This window comes from Scyliorhinus canicula, chromosome 12 (genome assembly GCF_902713615.1).
Source record: "Scyliorhinus canicula chromosome 12, sScyCan1.1, whole genome shotgun sequence".
Taxonomy (NCBI): Eukaryota; Metazoa; Chordata; class Chondrichthyes; order Carcharhiniformes; family Scyliorhinidae; genus Scyliorhinus; species Scyliorhinus canicula.
In genome coordinates this window covers 21,182,185-21,203,052 of record NC_052157.1, presented here as the reverse complement: position 1 = coordinate 21,203,052, position 20,868 = coordinate 21,182,185, and the positions used below count along the sequence as shown (strand labels likewise).

The following is a 20,868-nucleotide window of genomic DNA, read 5'->3' as shown; positions in this document are numbered from 1 at the left end:
TGTCCGAAATCCTCCCTCCTCCAACCCACACCCCCGAGAGCACCCTGTCCCGTACACCACGTGGGGGCAGCAAGTGGAACCCCTCCACCTGCCGCCTGGCAAACACCCTAACCTGCATGTACCTAAACATGTAACTAATTTCAGATCTAAGAACATTTTTAAAAATAGATTTAGAGTACCCAATTATTTTCTTTTCCAATCAGGGGGCAATTTAGTATGGCCAATCCACCTAATCTGCACATCTTTGTGCTGTGGGGGTGAATCCCACACAGACACAGGGAGAATGCAAACTCCACACGGACAGTGACCCAGGGCCGGGATTCAAACTCGGGTCCTCAGCGCCGTAGGCAGCAGTGCTAATCACTGTGCCACGTGCCGCCCCTCTAAGAACATTTTGAGCAATTAGAACAATCGGCTTGAGAACCAAGATGGGAGTTTTTAATAGAATGTAAATATCCTGGAGGGCACTGTATTTTTATAATGTGTTACTAGGAGTTGCATCAAATTGTAGGAAAGTCCTCTGGGAAGGTCTCATTGGATTGGAAAATAGCGAATGTGACTTCCTTATCCAAGAAAGGAGGGAGACAGAAAGCAGGAAATGATAGGCCAGTTAGCTTAACATCTGTTGTAGGGAAATTGCTAGAATTTATTATTACTCAAGTTTTAGCGGGGCACTCAGAATATCTCAGTGCAGTCAGGCAGAGTCAACATGGCTTTGTGAAAGGGAAATCGTGTTTGACTAATTTATTGAAGTACTTTGAGGATGTAACAAGCAACATAGGTCAAGGGGAACCTGTGGATGTGCAGTACTTAGATTTCCAAAAGGTAAGGGCAGCACGGTGGTGCAGTGGTTTGCTATGCTGCTTCACAGTGCCAAGGTCCCAGGTTCGATCCCGGCTCTGGGTCATTGCCCGTGTGGAGTTTGCACATTCTCCACGTGTTTGCGTGGGTTTCGCCGTCACAACCCAAAGATGTGCAGGCTAGGTGGATTGGCCTCGTTAAAATTGCCCCTTAATTGGAAAAAATGAATTGGGTACTCTGAATTTTTGTTTTAAAAAAGATTTCCAAAAGACATTTGACAAGGTGCCACATGGGCGGCATGGTAGCACAGTGGTTTGCACTGTTGCTTCACAGCGCCAGGGTTCCAGGTTCGATTCCTGGCTTGGGTCGCTATCTATGCGGAGTCTGCACGTTCTCCCTTGTCTGCGTGGGTTTCCTTTGGGTGCTCCGGTTTCCTCCCACAAGTCCCAAAAGATGTGTTGGGTAATTTGGACATTCTGAATTCTCCCTCTGTGTACCCGAACAGGCTCCAGAATGTGGCGACTAGGTGCTTTTCACAGCAACGTCATTGCAGTATTAATGCAAGCCTACTTGTGACAATAAAGATTATTACTATATCAAAGTTTACTAAGCAAAAGCTCATGTAGGTGGTAACATTATCATGGATAGGATTGGTTAGCTAACTACAAACAGAATAGGCATATATGGGTCATTTTCAAGTTGGCAAGATGTGACAAGTAGAGTGCCACAGGGATCAGTGCTGGGACTTCAACTATTTACAGTTTATCAATGACTTGGATGAAATGACCAAATCTACGTTTGCTAAATTTGCTGATCATGCAAAGATGGGTCGAAAAGTAAGTTGTGGAGAGGACATAAGAAGTCTGCAAAGGGACATACACAGAGTTGATAGATTCGGAAGGCTATTGAAATATTCTTTATTGCAAGAGGAATGAAATATGGAAGTAACAATATTTTGCTACTATTGTATAGGGTGTTGGTGAGACTACATCTGGAGTAGTAATGTTCGGTTTTGGTTTCCTTATTTAAGAAAGGATATAAATGTGTTGGAAGCAGTACAGAGAAGATTCACTGAGTTTGTGAGGTGCGTTATCTTACGAGGAAAGGTTGGACAGGCTGGGCCTATATCCATTAGAGTTTAGAAAATTGAGAGGTCAGCCTATTGAAACATAGAAGATCCTGAGGGGACTTGACAGGGTGAGCACTGAAAGAATTTTTCCCCTTTGTGGGAGAGACTAGATATAAGGGACACCATTTAAAAATAAGGGATCTTCCATTTAAGACCAAGAAATTGTTTCTCAGAGGGCTGTGAATCTTTAGAACTTTCTTTCTCAGAGAGTGGTGGAGGCAGGGTCAATTAACATTTCTAAGGCTGAGGTAGCTAGGTCCTTGAACAAGGGAATCAAAGATTTTTCGCAGTAGGCGGAATGTATAGTTGAGGCCACACTCAGATTAGCCATGATCTATCTTATGAATGGCAGAGCAACCTCGAAGGGCTGAATGACCTCCTAATTCATACATTCATTCACACGAGCACACTGCAACTTTATTTTACAGCTTAAATGGTTATTTTACAACTTAAATGATTGATGTGTGGATTTTTGGATATCTCAATAATTTGGTCATTTAAAAAAAATAAATTTAGAGTACCCAATTCATTTTTTACAATTAAGGGAAAATTTAGTGTGGCCAATCCAGAATGTGCAAACCCACACGGACAGTGACCCAGAGCCGGGATCGAACCTGGGACCTCGGCGCCGTGAGGCAGCAGGGCTAACCCACTGCGCCACCCTGCTGATAATCTCGTCATTTTTGATGGAGCATCTACATTGCTATATATGTTGGTTAATATGTAGGGCAGCACGATGGTGCAGTGGTTAGCATTGCTGCCTCATGGCGCTGACGTCCCAGGTTCCATCCCGGCTCTGGGTCACTGTCCGTGTGGAGTTTGCACATTCTCCCTGTGTTTGTGTGGGTTTCGCCCCCACAACCCAAAGATGTGCAGGGTAGGTGGATTGGCCATGCTAAAATTGCCCCTTAATTGGATAAATTGAATTGGGTACACTAAATTTATATTTTAAAAAAAGGAGGAGGAACTTCTTCACCCAAAAGGTTGTGAATCTATGGAATTCCTTGCCCAGTGAAGCAGTTGAGACTCCTTCATTAAATGTTTTTACGGTAAAGTTAGATAGTTTTTTGAAGAATAAAGGGATTAAGGGTTATGGTGTTCGGGCCGGAAAGTGGAGCTGAGTCCACAAAAGATCAGCCATGATCTCATTGAATGGCGGAGCAGGCTCGAGGGGCCAGATGGCCTACTCCTGCTCCTAGTTCTTATGTTCTTATGTTAGTTAATATGTGGGCTTCTGGCAAAAGTTAATTAAAACAAGTGGTGCCCATAAAACAACCTTATGACCAATAACATTTAGCTTATTTTCTATTCATCAATGCCAGTTGACATTTGCTGTGTTTTGCTAACTTGTAGCAAATCTCAGGCTCTGTAGGACTGCAAATAGAATTGTGACTCCCACTGAGCTTACGTACATGAGAACAATTTTATCCTTCCTGTCTTTGCTCATGGGAGGCATTAGTACTCCTTGTAATTAAGAGTGTTTCATGACTGGAGGAACAGTTAAACTGAAAGATTATTTTTCATTTGGTTAGAATAGCCCAAATATAACGTGTAAGGAGCATCCAGCTGAAGTTCAGGGATAAACACTCAACCATTACCTCTGATGCTGAACAATCCACCACTCTGAAGAGATCAGCTTTTATGTGATTGTTGAGTTACATTTATTTTTTAAATTTCCTTTTGTTCGTAAAGTGATTCTTTAACAGGACCGTTTCACTTTTAAACATCATTGAGGATCTGGATTGTTTGGTACATGGCTTTACATCAGTCACAAGTAAAATTTATTCCTCCCTCTTGTTTAAAAAAACTTCATTTACAAAGCTCCAGTGTGCGACTGGACCTCAGTGGAACACCCAATCTAATATTTTTTTAAAAATTTAGAGTACCCAATCTTTTTTTTTCCAATTAAGGGGCAATTTAGTGTGGCCAATCTACCTAACCTACACATCTTTGGATTGTGGGGGTGAAATCCATGCAGACATGGGGAGAATGTGTAAACTCCACACGGACAGTGACCCAGGCCGGGATTCGAACCTTGGTCCTCAGCGCTGCAGTCCCAGTGCTATCCACTGCGCCACATGGCGCCTCACCCAACCTAATATAATGTGATAAACACATTAAGGTAACTTTGTAGTATGGCATGCTGAAAAACAAAAAAGTAATTTTATGCTTTACTTCACTCAATAGAATTACCTTCAGGCCACCCACTACAGCCATTTCGCCAATATTACCTGCAAGCTGAGCATTCTTCTCATGTACTTGTGCAAATCAGGTAAGGGTTAATGAATATGCTAATGTCTGAAGCATTCATATAAGGTGGCATCATTGTGTGTAATCAATGCCGCTAAATCGATGAACAAAAAGAATGTTTACTCAAACTGTTTGAATATTTCACATAACTGAGATTTTTAATGATAATATCTCTTTCCAAATGTATCTTACGAACTGTAGCAGCTCCTGTAGAATGGGATAAACTGAGGAAAGAAATGGCAGCTGAGGGCAGTAATCTTTGCTTGTACAGTACCTTGGAGTTAAAGTGGTGACAGAAATTGGTCTATAATTTTCACTCAGTGATTGTTTTGCACTATAAAAATAGCAGTAATGAAGCCACCAAGACCGGAAATTGTTAGCCATCTGATGCTGGTGCTTGGAGACGGGCAAAACCCCCACCTCTTAATCGTTCCAGGATATTTCTCTGCAGCAGTTCATTTATCATCTGTCTTTGAAAAATAGGTTCTTTTACAGACGAGTCACTTATAAGATTTTAATATTTGCCAGACTCTTGTGTTAATTTCCAGGGGATTGAGTTGCCCTATTTGTTCCCCGTTTCTTCATGCAGAGGATCATGCCATCTCCTTTCTACCTTCTAATGGAATGATAGAGTAATCCACCATTGTGGTTGCCGTGCTCCAGATAGTTGTATTTCCTCTTATTAATTAGGTATCCCATTTCTTTCTGCTTGAGATGAAGCAGAATGTTTTCGCCCCTGTCAGAAATATGTGAAGTTATATTGCAAGCGGTGTTTGAGTAGCGGAAGAGGGCAGAGCTGATTTATATTTGCGATGAATGCATAATGATGCTGTTCCAAAGATAGAGGGTACGGTGATTAGCTGTCATTGGGATTAATGTTTTTTTCTCTCCTTGTTAGACAGGAATGGGATCGATATCTTGTACCAGAAGATCATCCGGATGGAAGCTGTATTCCCCAGGGCTGGGTCTTCCCACACCCACCCTCTACTGATACATGGGCAACTGCACTCCAACAGAATGAGAGTTGATGCTGTTCAGCTATTTTCTCTGTGGCTGAAGTATTTGTTGTCAATTAGTATCTGTTCTATATTTAATAAAGATGGATTCACCTTGTTTAAAGTTATGTGACTGTATTGATACCATCCCAAATTCATAAGACTTGGTGGATCTCTCATGGCTTGGCCAGCAGGCAGCAAGAACAAAGCAAATTTTCCTCACTACATTGGTGATGCTGGAGGACATCTACAGTTCCTCGAGAACTATCTAATGGTGGTGGAACCATATAGGTGTGACTGTCACAGAATAGTGATGCTCAAGTAAGAATGTCTGACATTCATAGTGAATTTGATACTGTATCTCAGTAGTAGATCTCCTGTGGCATCACACATGTAGAACCAAGTGTAGTCTTCAGATGAAATGGGGTTAGAGGACTTGCAGTAGTCTGCTTTTAAAATTTTCAGAAATAAGCTGAAATTAGTAATACTTCAAACATTCAGAATTTATGATTTGTTTGATAGCCTCTTGTTCTTGTTTCTGTAACTTTTTGGGGCTGTAAATATACTTCAATCTCAGTCAAGCAAGTCACTTACTGAGGTCTACTGTTTTTATTTTGTACATTTAGAATTCTTTTTTTCTAAATTAAGGGGCAACTTAGCGTGGCCACAGTCACACAAGGCCAAATTTAACATGGGCCCCGGTGCTGTGATGTAGCAATTCTAACCACTGTGCCACTCTCAAATGACAACTCTCACCACTGAAGAGGAAAATGGGCCACTCAATAAGCAAAAGGGCGACCACCTGGGAGGGACCATAGGATATCCACCAAGGTACAAGAATCCGATCCATTCCCAGATCCCTGTGCACAAGAGAGACCAGGAAGCAAAACCTATCCTCCCAGGAAGCCCCTACCCGAGCCCCGAGAGATAACAAAATAACAGCCTCAACAGTGAGTTCTCCCAGTGAGCCAGAGAAGACACAGCTAAATGAGTTTGGGAATTTGAAGCTAGGTGGGATTTGAAGTAAATTTGAATTAAATTCAATCGGTAAATTCATCTAAAATTGTGCAGTGAAGGTTAACAAGGGCTGCCCCACCCACTCAAATAACTGTTTGGCAGTTAAGTGTCAGTCACCTTAATCTACTTTGATCTAAAAGCAGGTGGGGGAGGGGAGTTAACTCAGGCCAATTTAAAAGAGCAACTTGTAACTCACTCCAAGTGAGTTCTTCCAGTGAGCCAGGGCGAGACACAACTAAGAGTGAGTTTGGGAATTTGAAGCTAGGTGGGAATTTGAATCTGGGTGGGGAGGAGGTGCTTTTTTATCCCTAGTAAGTAGTTTTTCTTTTTTCTTTTCATTAGTATATTTATTTATTTTTTTCTTTGTGTTTTTTTTGAAATTGTAGTTGTTGAAGTTAACCAAAGGTTTAAGACATGGCAGGAGATCCCAGACCCGTGTCATGCTCCTTGTGTGCGATGTGGGAGCTCAGGGACACGTCCACTGTCCCTGGCTCCTTCACGTGCAAGAAGTGTGTCCACTTGCAGCTCCTGTTGGACCGCTTGACGGCTCTGGAGCTTTGGATGGACTCACTTTGGAGCATCTTTGATGCTGAGGACGTCGTGGATAGCACGTATAGTGAGTTGGTCACACCGCAGGTGAAGGTTGCTAAGGGAGATAGTAAATGGGTGACCAAAAGACAGAGCAAGAGTAGGAAGGCAGTGCAGGCGTCCCCTGCGGTCATCTCTGCATAACAGATACACCGCTTTGGATACTGTTGAGGGAGATGGCTCACCAGGAGAAGGCAGCAGAGCCAGGTTCATGGCACCGTGGCTGGTTTTGCTGCGCAGCAGGGCAGTAAGAAGAATGGCAGGGCTATAGTGATAGGGGACTCAATCGTAAGGGGAATAGACAGGCGGTTCTGTGGACGCAATTGAGACTCCAGGATGGTACGTTGCCTCCCTGGTGCAAAAGTCAAGGATGTCTCGGAGCGGCTGCAGGACATTCTGGGGGGGGGGGGGGGAGGAAGGAGTGAACAGCCAGCTGTCGTGCACATAGGCACCAACGATATAGGTAAAAAAACAGGACAAGGTCCTACAAGCTGAATTCAGGGAGTTAGGAGTTAAATTAAAACGTAGGACCTCAAAGGCAGTAATCTCAGGATTGCTAACTGTGCCACAAGCTAGTCAGAGCAAGAATGTCAGGATAGATAGGATGAATGCGTGGCTCGAGAGATGGTGCAAGAGGGAGGGTTTCAAATTCCTGGGCATTGGAACCGGTTCTGGGGGAGGTGGGACCAGTACAAACCGGACGGTCCACACCTGGGCAGGGCTGGAACCGATGTCCTGGGGGGGGGGGGGGGTGTTTGCTAGAGCTGTTGGGGAGGGTTTAAACTAATGTGGCAGGGGGATGGGAACCAATGCAGGAAGTCAGAAGGTAGTAAAACGGACAGAAACAAAAGGGAAAGTGTAAGGCAGATGAGCCATAGACAAAAATCAAGAAGGGCGACAGTACAAGGTACAATGACTGAGGGAAGCCCAGTGAATAGGCCCAGTAATAGTAAAAGGAATAAAACGGGAAGTAAAAACGTAAATGGTAAGCGACGCGGCAGGTTGTTACATGAAGATATAGGTTCAATGACAAGGAAAGTTAGGAGAAAAGGTAAGAGGAAATATAACTTAGGAGCGGTTACTGATCGAGGTGTTAAGATTCAAAATAGAGGTATTAAAGCCAACATAAGTGTACTTTATCTGAATGCTCGTAGTATTCGGAATAAGGTAAATGAGTTGATGGTGCAAATCATCGTGAATGACTATGATTTAGTGGCCATTACCAACAAGAAGGAACGACGGTAGAAAGAGGGAAATTCGACTGTGGATATCTAAGGAAATAAGGGAGAGTATCAAATTGAAAGAAAAAGCATACAAAGTGGCAAAGATTAGTGGGAGACTAGAGGACTGGGAAATCTTTAGAGGGCAACAGAAAGCTACTAAAAAAGCTATGAAGAAGAGCAAGACCCATTATGAGAGTAAACTTGCTCAGAATATAAAAACATAGTAAAAGTTTCTACAAATATATAAAACAAAAAAGAGTGGTTAAGGTAAATATTGGTCCTTTAGAGAATGAGAAGGGATATTTAATAATGGGAGATGAGGAAATGGCTGAGGAACTAACAGGTTTATTGGGTCGGTCTTCACAGTGGAAGACACAAATAACATGCCAGTGACTGATAGAAATGAGGCTATGATGGGTGAGGACCTTGAGATGATTGTTATCACTAAGGAGGTAGTGATGGGCAAGCTAATGGGGTTAAAGGTAGAGAAGTCTCCTGACCCTGATATAATGCATCCCAGAGTGCTAAAAGAGATGGCGAGGGAAATTGCAAATGCAGAAGTGATAATTTACCAAATTTCACTAGACTCTGGGGTGGTCCCGGCGGATTGGAAATTAGCAAACGCAACACCACTCTTTAAAAAAGGAGGTAGGCAGGAAGCGGGTAATTATAGGCCAGTGAGCTTACCTTCGGTAGTCGGGAAGATGCTGGAATCTATCATCAAAGAAGAAATAGCGAGGCATCTGGATGGAATGTGCCCCATTGGGCAGACGCAGCAAGGGTTCATAAAGGCCAGGTCGTGCCTAACTAATTTAGTGGAATTTTTTGAGGACATTACCAGTGCGGTAGATAACGGGGAGCCAATGGATGTGGTATATCTGCATTTCCAGAAAGCCTTTGACAAGGTGCCACACAAAAGGTTGCTGCAAATGATAAAGATGCATGGCATTAAGGGTAAAGTGGCAGCATGGATAGAGGATTGGTTAATTAATAGAAAGCAAAGAGTGGGGATTAATGTGTGTTTCTCTGGTTGGCAATCAGTAGCTAGTGGTGTTCCTTAGGGGTCAGTGTTGGGCCCACAATTGTTCACAATTTACATAGATGACTTGGAGTTGGGGACCAAGTGCAATGTGTCCAGGTTTGCAGACGACACTAAGATGAGTGGTAAAGCAAAAAGTGCAGAGGATACCGGAAGTCTGCAGAGGGATTTGGATAGGTTAAGTGAATGGGCTAGGGTCTGGCAGATGGAATACAATGTTCTCAAATGTGAGGTTATCCATTTTGGTAGGAATAACAGCAAAAGGGAGTATTATTTACATGATAAAATATTAAAACATGCTGCTGTGCAGAGAGACCTGGGTGTGCTCGTGCATGAGTTGCAAAAAGTTGGTTAACAGGTGATTAAGAAGGCGAATGGAATTTTGTCCTTCATTGCTAGAGGGATGGAGTTTAAGACTAGGGAGGTTATGCTGCAATTGTATACGGTGTTCGTGATGCCACATCTGGAGTATTGTGTTCAGTTTTGGTCTCACTTGAGGAAGGATGTACTGACGCTGGAGGGTGTGCAGAGGAGATTCACTGGATTCAGGCTACATTGCACTGCATCGAATGTGATGCACTCAGCCTCCAAATCAAGATTTAAACTTTTTTAAATATAAAATTATTTTTTCCAATTAAGGGGCAATTTAGCGAGGGCAATCCACCTAACCTGTGCATCTTTGGGTTGTGGATGTAAAACCCATGCAGATACTGGGAGAATGTGCAAACTCCACACGGACAGTGACCTGGGGCCGGGATCGAACCCAGGTCCTCCGTGCCGTAGGCAGCAGTGCTAACCACTGTGCCATGTGCCGCCCTGCCTCCAAATCAAGATTAACAAAGCACGGCAGCCAATTCCTGAACTCAGTTTGGAATTCGTCTCCCATCTCTAACGACCTGCACTGCAGAACCAAAATTCTCAGTCAAGGCAACACCTTTGAAGGCGGCCATTATCCGATGCCTGAGGTAAGGCCTGAGCCCGCTCAGCAACAACTGCGCCACTACCAACTGGGCGCACCCCGGCCCACTCTGACCACGAACAAGCAAGGATTTTAGCATTTCATCACAGCTCTTTCTCACAAAACAGAACTTCCAGGTTACATCCCAAGAAAAAGTTGGTATGAAATGTGCACCAAGAGGAAAAGATGGGCAGAGCCGGAGCTTGCGAAAACGCAGCTGCTCCCCCCCCCCCCCCCCCCCCCACATCGCACGACTGCCAAAGTAGATTCTTGAGCTTGCACATTCATTCATTCACCCTTTTCCACTGTAATGTTTCTTGTTCTCCCTCGGCCATGTGTATTCAGTAGTCGAAAGTCAAGCAAGTGGCCTGATCCCAACATTTTGTGCCAGTTCCTTGTAATGGGCTCTGGTTAACTCTCTGCAGCTGTACGGGCACAGAGTCATGATCAGCCACCCTTGTATTCCTTTGGTCAGTGACTCAGGAATGACAGTGACTGGAAATAACTGAAAATGACTGAAAGGTTAATCATGGCCTTCTGAACCTAGCCCCTCACCTGAGATGTGGCGATCCTCAGGTTAAACCATCACCAGTCAGCCCTTCCCCTTCAAAGGGGAAAGCAGCCTGGGGTCATCTGGGACTATGGCAACTTTACCTTTACCTGACTGAAAATATAGGAAGAAATTACCTTTCAAATGGGAATATTGTGTGCTGTGGGGAACCTAAATGAGAACATAACCAGAGGGGGAAAAGGGTGATAATTTAATCCATATGCTTGCAATCAAGATTATAGCTTCCCAGAGAGTTCTTTGCTGAATCCCATGGTCGGTATAATTTTCACATATGCGCTCTTAACATCTCACAAACATCCACATTTTCTTCCAGCTCAGGCCGTACATTGGCTATCTCCAATGATACGTATTTCAATGAACAAAGTTCAGTTTTCATTTGGAGAGGTGAAGTGAGATCTTGTTGCATATTTGTGAGCTGAGTCATAGTTGGTAGATGATGTGCAGGAAAGTGTTGTGCTTCAGGGGAGGGTGGTGGTGGTTGAGCAGGGTTTTTCAAACTGCGGATGGGATCGCGGGCTCATGTCGGGTGGTTCATGGATCGATCGATCGCCGTGTTCCCGATCGTGGGGAAAGCACCCAATGGTCGCCACCGGCTTTTAAATTGAGAATGCTGGTTGCAATCGGCTTTTAAATGGAACGATGCAGTCTTCCAGCATAGAGCAGTCACGAGCTCGGCACATACACCAACATCACGGGCGCTGTATATCTCTGCATTTGGCCAAAATCATGGAGCAGAGATTCGTCCATTTTCCAGCTGTGCTGGGACTGAAGAACTGAAGATGGATCGTTTTAAATAAAGAAAAAAATGAAATCAGGAACAAAGCAGTATAAAGATGATTTCTTGACCGATGGCTTTGTTAATTGTGCCGATGCAAATCAGCATGCAAAGTTCCCTGTTCTATGCAGGGAAGTACTGGCAAATGCGAGTTTAAAAACTTCAAAAGCTTTTGAAGACTAAGCATGGTGAACTTGAGGACAAACCTCTTGACCTTTTTCAAAAGATGCAGCAAGAACTTAAATCGTCAGCTGAAGTCCTCAGCAGAAATGTAACATTGAATGACAAAGCAAGTGAGATTGTGAAGACCAAGTAGGCTCACCTGTTCCATTAAAGGTAAGCGAATGGTGTCGGTCGACGTAGGCCCCGAAGGTCGGCCGGCGTGGGTCACGAAGGTTGGCCAGCACAAGTCGTGAAGGTCGGTTGGCATAGGTCGCGAAGGTCGGCTGGCGTGGGTTCCAAAGGTCGATCGGCGTAAGTCCCAAAGGTCGGCCGGCGTGGGTCGGGAAGATTGGCCGGCGTGGGTCGCAAAGGTCGATTGGCGTAGGTACCGAAGGTCGATTGGCATAGGTTGCGAAGGTCGGCCAGTGTGAGTCGCGAACGTCGGCCGGTGTGGGTCACGAAAGTCGGCCGGCGTGGGTCACAAAGGTCGGCTGGAGGGCAGCACGGTGGTCTAGTGGTTAGCACAACCGCCTCACGGCGCTGAGGTCCCAGGTTCGATCCCGGCTCTGGGTCACTGTCAGTGTGGAGTTTGCACATTCTCCCTGTGTCTGCGTGGGTTTCGCCCCCACAACCCAAAAATGTGCAGAGTAGGTGGATTGGCCACGCTAAATTGCCCCTTAATAGAAAAAATAATTGGGTAATCTAAATTTATAAAAAAAAAAGGTCGGCTGGAATGGGTCACGAAGATTGGCTGGCGTGGGTTGCAAAGGTCAGTTGGTGCAGGTCCCAAAAGTCGATTGGCGTGGGTCTCAAAGGTCGGCCGTCTGGGAAAAAAAGTTCGAAAAACGCTGCTTTGGAGCAGGGTTTTTCAAAGTGAGGGCCGCAACCCGCGGATGGGTTGTGGGCGGGTATCAGAAGCATCATGGAGCTAAGGGTCACAATGTTTTTGTGTCTGGTGTCAGCGCTGGCTGGGGAGAAACCCGATTGGGCTCTACCAGGAGTTCTATATAACATAACTGTAAATAAAACAAAGTTATTTATTCTTACTCGCTGTGGACTCCCCATGTCCTTATTAAACTGGTGATGAGGAGTAATCTGTTTGCTGTCAATGCTACAACCTATTCAGCTGAGCCACCTCCCCGATTTTCTGGGCCCAGGTTTTTGGAATCAATAGTTTGTGCGATTGGATGTATTTGATGCCAGTGTTGAAGTCTGGAACCAGCACGCAGAAAGAATGCGTTACATCTTCTGGGCCAACAGCATCACAGAGAAGGAGCGCCAGACGGTCATACTGCTGACCACCTGCGGGGAGTACACATTCGGAGTGGACAGGAGTCTTGCGTACCCAGCAGAGCCAGATACACACTCATTCAACCAACTTGTGGCGCAACATTTTAACCCCACCCCGTCAGTTGTCGTTCAAAGGTATTGTCACCAAGTTCATATTGTGGCTATGGAAGATAGCCTGGCTTTGTGAGTAAGGAACTGCTTTATCTGATGTAGTCCATGATTGTTTGGTCTGTGGTATAATATGGAGTCACAGAAAAACGTTTGGGCGAAACCTCCCTGACCTTTCAACAGGCACTGCAGATCTCTTTGTCCCGAGAGAGCGCGGAACCCAGTGTCCAAGAAACACAAGGTGAACGTTTTGGGGTGTTGACACTCAAGTGGTATCCCCATGGCCCGGACTAGCTGCCCCAGTGCATCTGGGCGAAATGCCGGCCGTCGAGACGTGAGACATCCCGAGAATCGGCTGAAGGAGATTTTGGTCGGTGTATGACGTGTGAGTGCCGCTCGAGGTGGAACTGCGGGCCGCAGGAGGGCCGTGCTCCAGGTGCACCGGTTGAGGTAGGCATCAGCCCGGGGTTGGGCCTTGCATCTGGATGACACAGAAGAGGCAGAGAATGAGGCCGGGATGCAGTTAAACTGTTTGGCAACGCCCCGTGTGGCCCTCATTCGAGTTCTGATACAGGTGAATGGCCATGTGCTCCAGATAGAATAGGATACAGGAGCTGCCAAGCCTGTGGTGGAGCAGAGCACCTTAGATCTTATCAAACAGGGTGTGCACCCTTTGACTTTGGCTGTCACGGTGGCTCGTTTGGCCACTTATTCTGGAGAGTTAGGAAAAGTGTAATCCGGGAAAAGAAGTTTGAAAAGCACTGCTTTAGAGTGTGACGTGACAGAGTGTAAAGTAGGTCAAGGTGCAATTTTGGAAAGAATGGTGCGATTGAGTTGGCAAAATATTTTTGTCAAGCTGGAAAACAGTACTTGGAATTCTGACTCCTGCGTGGAACATTGAATATAAAAACAAATAAGTATCCTTGATCTCCCGATGCTGGTTACTGCACAGGAGGAGCAGCTGTACAGTAAGTATATTAGAAAGAGTACTAGAAACGAGAGGCTATAGTTATGAACAACATCTCCCAAGATTGGGGCTGTTCTCGATGTGTGAGACAGGATTGGGAGGGAGTTCAAATAGAGGGTTACAAAAATTTACGAACGTTTTAAAGAGTAGGACGGTGGTGTTAGGCTTGAACCACCTTCTGCCCTGTAAATTGCATGATTCGGGTGCTGCGGCATTTGTAGCGAATCAAGCTATTGTAATACTTTTGAGGTTGCTGCCTTTGAGGGGAGGGTGAGTAAGTTGCTGCTGATTTGAGGCAAGATATGATACAATTTGGAGAGACAAAAAAACAATTAGAGAGAGAGAATTTTTTAAAGGATAAATTTGGATTTAGATCAATCAATTTTTGGTATCACACTCACTGAGTTTCAGGAATAGCTCTGCAGTGAGAAAGTGTTGATGCAGGAGCACAATAAGATACAGCATCCATTCTATTTTATGTGAACTGCAGCAAAACTTATCGATTTCCAGCAGGTGGCAGCAAATCCAAGGAATTAGGCATATTGTACTATTTTTCCGATAATGCAACAAAATATATCGCTGGATTTTATCTTCAAAATGAATGCAACTGCTTGGGAAATGATCTTTATTTTGTTTTCTCTAACTATTGCATATATATTTCAATGTGGGTATGAAGATGTTACAATACTTCAGGAAAGGTACCAAGCCTGGAGCAGCAGAATAAGATGTGGCTACATTCCGATGCGTGAGGTTAGAGAGTGGGGCATTGAACAATTTTGGTTTAAAGTCAGATAAATTACGTCAGCTGGCAGTGAGTTGCGGCCCTGCCTCTGAGCCACAGGCTCCCGGTTGAAGTTCGTAGAATCATAGAATCCCTGCAGTGCAATAGGAGGCCATTCGGCCCATCGAATCTGCACCAACCCTCCACCCAGGTCCACTTCTCCTCCACACCATCCTAACTCTGTACCTTAACCTGCACATCCCTTGGCACTAGGAGGCAGTTTAACACGGCCAACCCACCTAACCCGCACATCCTTGTCTGTGGAAAGAAACCGGAGCACCCCGAGGGCATCCGGACAATTGCCTCATCTCTTTAATTTTATAATTAAATTACCTGAAATCTCCGACAACAGAAAATCTAACGATCGCCTCTTGACATTCAATGGCATTACAATCACTGAATTCCCCATCCTGGGATTACCATTGACCAACAACGGAATTGAGCTAGCCAGATCAATACTGTGGCTACTGCTGATACTCCAAAGCATGTCCACCATCTACAAGGCACAAGCCAGGAGTGTAATGGAATACTCTCCACTTGCCTGGATGAGTGCAGCCCCAATAACACTCGAGAAGCTCGACACCATCCCGGACAAACGGCCCACTTGACTGGCACCCCTTTCATAAACATTCAATCCCTCCACCACTGATGAACAGTGGCAACTGTGTGTACCGTCTACAAAGATACACAGCAAGAACCCACCATGGCTCCTTCGACAGCGCCTTTCAAACCCACAACCACTACCATCTGCAGCAGTGTTTTTCAAACCTTTTTCCCAGGATCCTCTTTTGCCAACCCGCCAACTTTCAGGACGCACGCCAGCCGACCTTTAGAACCCACACCACGTTCGCTTACCTTTAATGTGAAAGGGAAGCCTGCTTGGTCCTCACAAATTCACTTGAATCAGGTTCAAAGGAGGAGAGGGCACTGTGTATATCAGATGAAGACTTCAGCCAGTTTATTTGTTTATAAAACAGAAAACCCAACCTTGCGCATGGAGGTCATCGTGAAAGGCAATAGCAACAAAATGCTTGTTTTACTCACCATTGGATACACCGGGGAGATGCTAGACCAGAATACTGACAGTTTCATGGCTGTTTTCAAGGGCCGGTGCAGACTCGATTGGTCCAATGGCCTCCTTTTGCACTGTAAATTCTATGATTCTTTAATTCAATGACTCTGGGGTCTCAACTTCAAAATTAATTTTTCACCCACCGCTTCTTTTTCAAAATATGAAACTTCTCCTCTCATTTGCCAGTACTTCCTTGCATATAACAAAAATGGGCTTCGCATCCTTATTTGCATTGGCACAATTGACAAAACCATACCTCAAGAAATCATCTATATACTGCTTTGCTCCTGAGTAAAGTTTCTTCTTTGTAGGCTGTTAACCAGAGGCCCTGGAGCTCTGTACAGAGCTAACATTAGCACTGCTTTGTCGTGCCATGGACTCTCCTGTGCAGCTCTCTCCAGCAGATTCTGTTGTGAGATCCTGTCCAATAGGTAAACTGCCTATTTGAGTCTCTGACCATCTCTTACTTTTAAGAAATCCATTCATCTTCACAGTTCACTTGTCTTGCTTGCCAGCAGCTGCAAAATGGAAGCAACATTGCTCCATGATTTAGCACCAAAGCATGTACCTGGATGGTGCTTGATGTCATGTGTGCGTGCAGGGCTCGTGACCTGCTCTCTGCTGCCGCTTCTGGCCGGAAGACTCCACACAGCCTTGTTTATTTCCATTTTAAAGGTGACAGCAGCCACCATTCTTGATATAAAAGCCGGTGGGCGGCTATTGGGTGCTTCTCCTGCAAGCGGGGCCACCACGGGAACAACTCGACTGATCGTTCCACAACCCTCCCGACACATGCCTGCGATCTACCCACAGGACACGACTCACACTTTGAAAAACCCTGATCTAGAAGGACAAGGGTAGCAGACACTTTGGAACACCACCATCTGGAAGTTTCCCTCACCATCCTGACTTGGAAATACATCACCGTTCCTTCACTGGGTCCAAATCCTGGAACTCCCTTCCTAACAGCACTGTGGGTGCACCTACACCTCAGGGACTGCAGTGGTCCAAGAAGGCAGCTCACCACCACCTTCTCAAGGGCAATTAGGGATGGGCAACAAATGCTAACCTCGCCCGCGAAGCCGACACCCCGTGAATGAATAAAATGAAATTCATAGGGTTGGGCAAAATTAGGCTGGGTTTGTAAAGACAATGTTGTTAAAGAGCTGCTGTGATTTTAGATGGATGGAATTGATTTGGCTCAACTGATGAAATTTATATCCATGTGAATATAAATATACAATTTGCCATATCCTCTTCATCACCTAGATCACTTCCACCTCTGTACATCACCAGTCTCCAGCACGCCCCAGAGCATTGTGCCACTGAAACCTTCATCCATTTCTAATACCTCCACACTTAACTATTCCAACTTTCTTCTGCTCGGCCTCCAATCTTTCACCTTCCATCAACTTGAGTTCACCCAAAACTCTGCTGCCTGTACCCTTACACTGTAACAGGTCCCGTTCACCCAACACCCTGACCTACATTACTTCCTCACAGCCCCAGCAACGCCCGGATTATTACATTCTCAACCTTGGTTTTGAATTCCCCCCCTCGCTCCACGTCCGCACCCCTCCCTATCTCTGTACCCTTCTCCAGTCCTCCTCGGAGAACTCTAGCCTTCCTCTAACTCAGGCTTCCTTCCCTTCTCAACCCATCCTCCCCTCCCCATTGCAGCTTTTCCCTAAACAGTGGGATTCCCTCCCCAAAGCTCACTGCCGCTCCAACTCACTCTCAACCTGGAAGACCCCAATCAAGCCGACATCTTCGACCAATCTTCTTGTTAGTCCTCCTAATTTTTCCTTTTCCGTGTCGATTTTTGTTCTCTTCTGCTCAGCATGTCTGTCACCTACTGCTAAAGCTGTGGTTCCCAACCTTTTCCTTTTTGCGGACTATAGATCATCATCAGAAACTTTTGCGGGCCACACCATACGCAATCCTTTTAAAATTTTATTTTTACAGAGCCAACGGCTGACAGGAGTAAAACTTCCATATTAAACAGGTATTAAAAACGCAGCTATATCTAATTATTTATGATACACACACAGTGGCATTGCGGATTATATTACACAAGGATGTTTGTGAAGCAAAATACATTACTAATAATAATGTAATATTGATTACGCTTTTTCTTTTTTAAAATAAATTTAGAGTACCAAATTCTTTCTTTCCAATTGAGGGGCAATTTAGCGTGGCCAATTCACCTACCCTGCACATCTTTTCGGGTTGTGGGGGTGAGACCTACACAGACATGGGAGAATGTGCAAACTCCACACGAACAGTGACCAGGGATTGGGGTCGAACCCGGGTCCTCGGCGGCATGAGGCAGCAAACATTGATTATGATACATACACGGTGCCCGTAATTGTATTATTTTATTCCCCCATGGACCACCTGCAGTACTCTTGCCCACCACAGGTTGGGAACCACTGCATTAAGGCATTAGTGGTTGGCACTGTTGCTTCACAGCAGCAGGGACTCGGGTTCGATTCCCGGCTTGGGTCACTGTCTGTGTGGAATCTGGACATTTTCCCAGTGTCAGCATGGGTTTTCTGTGGGTGCTCCGGTTTCCTCCCACAAGTCCTGAAAGATGTGCTTGTTAGGTGAATTGGACATTCTGAATTCTCTCTCAGTGTACCTGGACAGGCGACTAGGGGATTTTCCCATTAACTTCATTGCAGTATTAATGTAAGCCTACTTGTGACATTAATAAAGATTATTATAGAAATGCTGGTCATTATATAAAAGAGTTGGACAGTGGCGTGATGGTGTGGGGATAGAAGCTGTGTTAATATCCTGCTTGATTAGGATGTCCATCAACCTAAGACAGTCTAATCAGTTACCACTGATTTCGTCAGATAACCATCCAGGTGACATCTCGATCCCAGATTGCACAGAGCATTTTCTGCATCAGCAACTCGACGCAAAGATAGTTGGAAGGAAGCAGTCCTTTTCCAAACCTGCTCCCAAACAGTAAGCAATTTTAAATACCAGTAATGGAATAAAATCAGTGGCACATTACTCACTGACAGCATTTACAATGTTTAAGAAAGGTGATATTTAGCTACAGGAAACCTTCTTTTAGTAATATCGAAATGAACAATGTTCATTCCCTTTGATAGCTTTAATATAGAATCATAGTATTTACAGTGCGTAAGGAGGCCATTTGGTCCATCGAGTCTGCACTGGCCCCTGGAAAGAGCACCCTATCAAGCCCACGCCTCCACCCTATCCCCGTAACCTCACCTAACCTTTTTGGACACTAAGGGCAATTTAGCATGGCCAATCCACCTAACCTGCAAATCTTTGGACTGTGGGAGGAAACCGGAGCACCCGGAGGAAACCCACGCAGACACGGGGAGAATGTGCAGACTCCGTACAGACAGTTGCCCAAGCCGGGAATCGAACCTGGGAGCATGAAGCTGTGAAGCAACTGTGCTATCAACTGTGCTACTGTGCTGCCCATATCTCAAGTGTTCCCCAGTTTTGAATTTAATCATTTTTTGTGGTATTAAGAATCAAAGTGAAAGGGGTTAAGCTGCAGGTCCTGTGTGAATAGTTAGAGTTTAGGACACAAAAAAGTTGCTATCAATTCTGAAGTATTTTGCACACTGGCATTCTGTATTTGTGTTCCTGACGCGATTATTGGAGTTGAATGGCTTGTCAATGGACAAATATATCACTTGTATTCTGAGCATCGCTGCATGGATTGCTCATGCTATTATGATTCTTTAAAAATTAAACCTAGCAGCAATGTATTTTTTAAAATGTCTTCCGGAAGGCATTTGGTAAAAGCCAAACTACTTCCCAGAAAAAAAATTTTCAAAGAAACTTTGGGCTGTCCCCTGAGGTGAGAAATTTCCAATATCGAAAGCAGCTTTTCCAGTAATGCAGATTAGAAAATAATTCTTACTTCTTGCTTTGATTTTTAAAAAAATGATGCTCTGCTTTATGCTAAAAGTTGTAGGTCACTACTTGCGCTAATTATCCGTGAATTAATCTCGCCATATTGTTCTGAAATCATATTTGGTAGCTTTCTAATTCCTTTTCATTCACCATCACCACCTAATTTTGAAGAAAACAGGAACATCCAATGCTGGGAATGGGGAATAAAAACAGAAAATAGCCGGAGTCTACCTCAAACCCACCTGGACCCGAGAAAGCTTTTTTTCCCTGTTCCCACTTTTTTCAGATGCTGTCCGAACATAGGAATTAGGAGCAGGAGTGGGCCACTCGGCTCCTCGAGCCTGCTCTGTCATTCAATAAGAACGTGGCTCATCTGATTGTAACTTAAACCCCACATTCCTGACGACCCCTGATAACCTTTGACCCTCTTGTTAATCAGGAATCTATCAAGCTTTGCCTTAAATACATTCAAAGATGCTGCTTCCACCATGTTTTGAGGAAGAGACTCACAACTCTCTGAGAGAAAACAATTCCCCTCATCTGTCTTAAATGAATGACCCCTTATTTTTAAACAGTGACCCCCCTCCCCCCCCCCCCCCCCAGTTCTGGATTCTCCAACAAGAGCAAACAGCCTCCCAGATCCACCCTGTCAATACCACTCAGGATCTTAAAGGTTGTGATCAAGTCACCTCTTAATCTTCTAAACTCTGATGGATACAAGCCTAGCCTCACCAAACTTTCCTCATAAGGCAACCCACCCATTACAGATATTGGTCTAGTAAGGCTTCTCTGAACTGCAAGGTATTTACATCCTTCCTTCAATAAGGAGACCAATACTGTTCACCGTACCCCAGATGTGGTCTCAGCAATGCCCTGTATAACTGAAGCATAACCTCCCTATTTTTGGAATCAATTCCCCTCACAATAAACATTAACATTCTATTATCTTTCCTAATTACATGCTGTGCCTGTGTACTAGCCTTTTTTGTGATCCATGCATTAGGACACCCAGATCCCTCTGCATCTTAGAGCTCAGCAATCTCCCGTTATTTGGATAATAAATGTCTTTTTATCTGCCTGCCTAAATAGAGAATTTTACATTTGCCCACAGAATGCTCCATTTGCCAGTTTCTCCCACTCACTTAACCTATCTGTGTCCCTTTGTCGCCTCCTTACGTCCTCTTCACAATTTACTTCCCTTCCTATCTTTGTGACGTCAGAAAATTTAGTAAC

The 20,868-nt window shown here is 44.7% G+C and overlaps 2 protein-coding genes across 2 annotated transcripts in view; both read left to right on the top strand.

Moving 5' to 3' along the window:
• Nucleotides 1-5,299, top strand: part of pdcd7 (programmed cell death 7) — a 34,413-nt gene extending 29,114 nt beyond the window's left edge. Inside the window, exons 4-5 of the mRNA XM_038813397.1 lie at nucleotides 4,118-4,202; nucleotides 5,079-5,299. Of these exons, the coding sequence (XP_038669325.1) occupies nucleotides 4,118-4,202; nucleotides 5,079-5,208 (215 nt within the window). The 3' untranslated portion in view covers nucleotides 5,209-5,299. The remainder of the gene's footprint in view (nucleotides 1-4,117; nucleotides 4,203-5,078) is intronic.
• A 13,224-nt stretch (nucleotides 5,300-18,523) lies between these two features.
• Nucleotides 18,524-20,868, top strand: part of ubap1lb (ubiquitin associated protein 1-like b) — an 88,703-nt gene continuing 86,358 nt past the window's right edge. Inside the window, exon 1 of the mRNA XM_038813281.1 lies at nucleotides 18,524-18,702. Coding sequence (XP_038669209.1) covers nucleotides 18,539-18,702 — 164 coding nt within the window. The 5' untranslated portion in view covers nucleotides 18,524-18,538. The remainder of the gene's footprint in view (nucleotides 18,703-20,868) is intronic.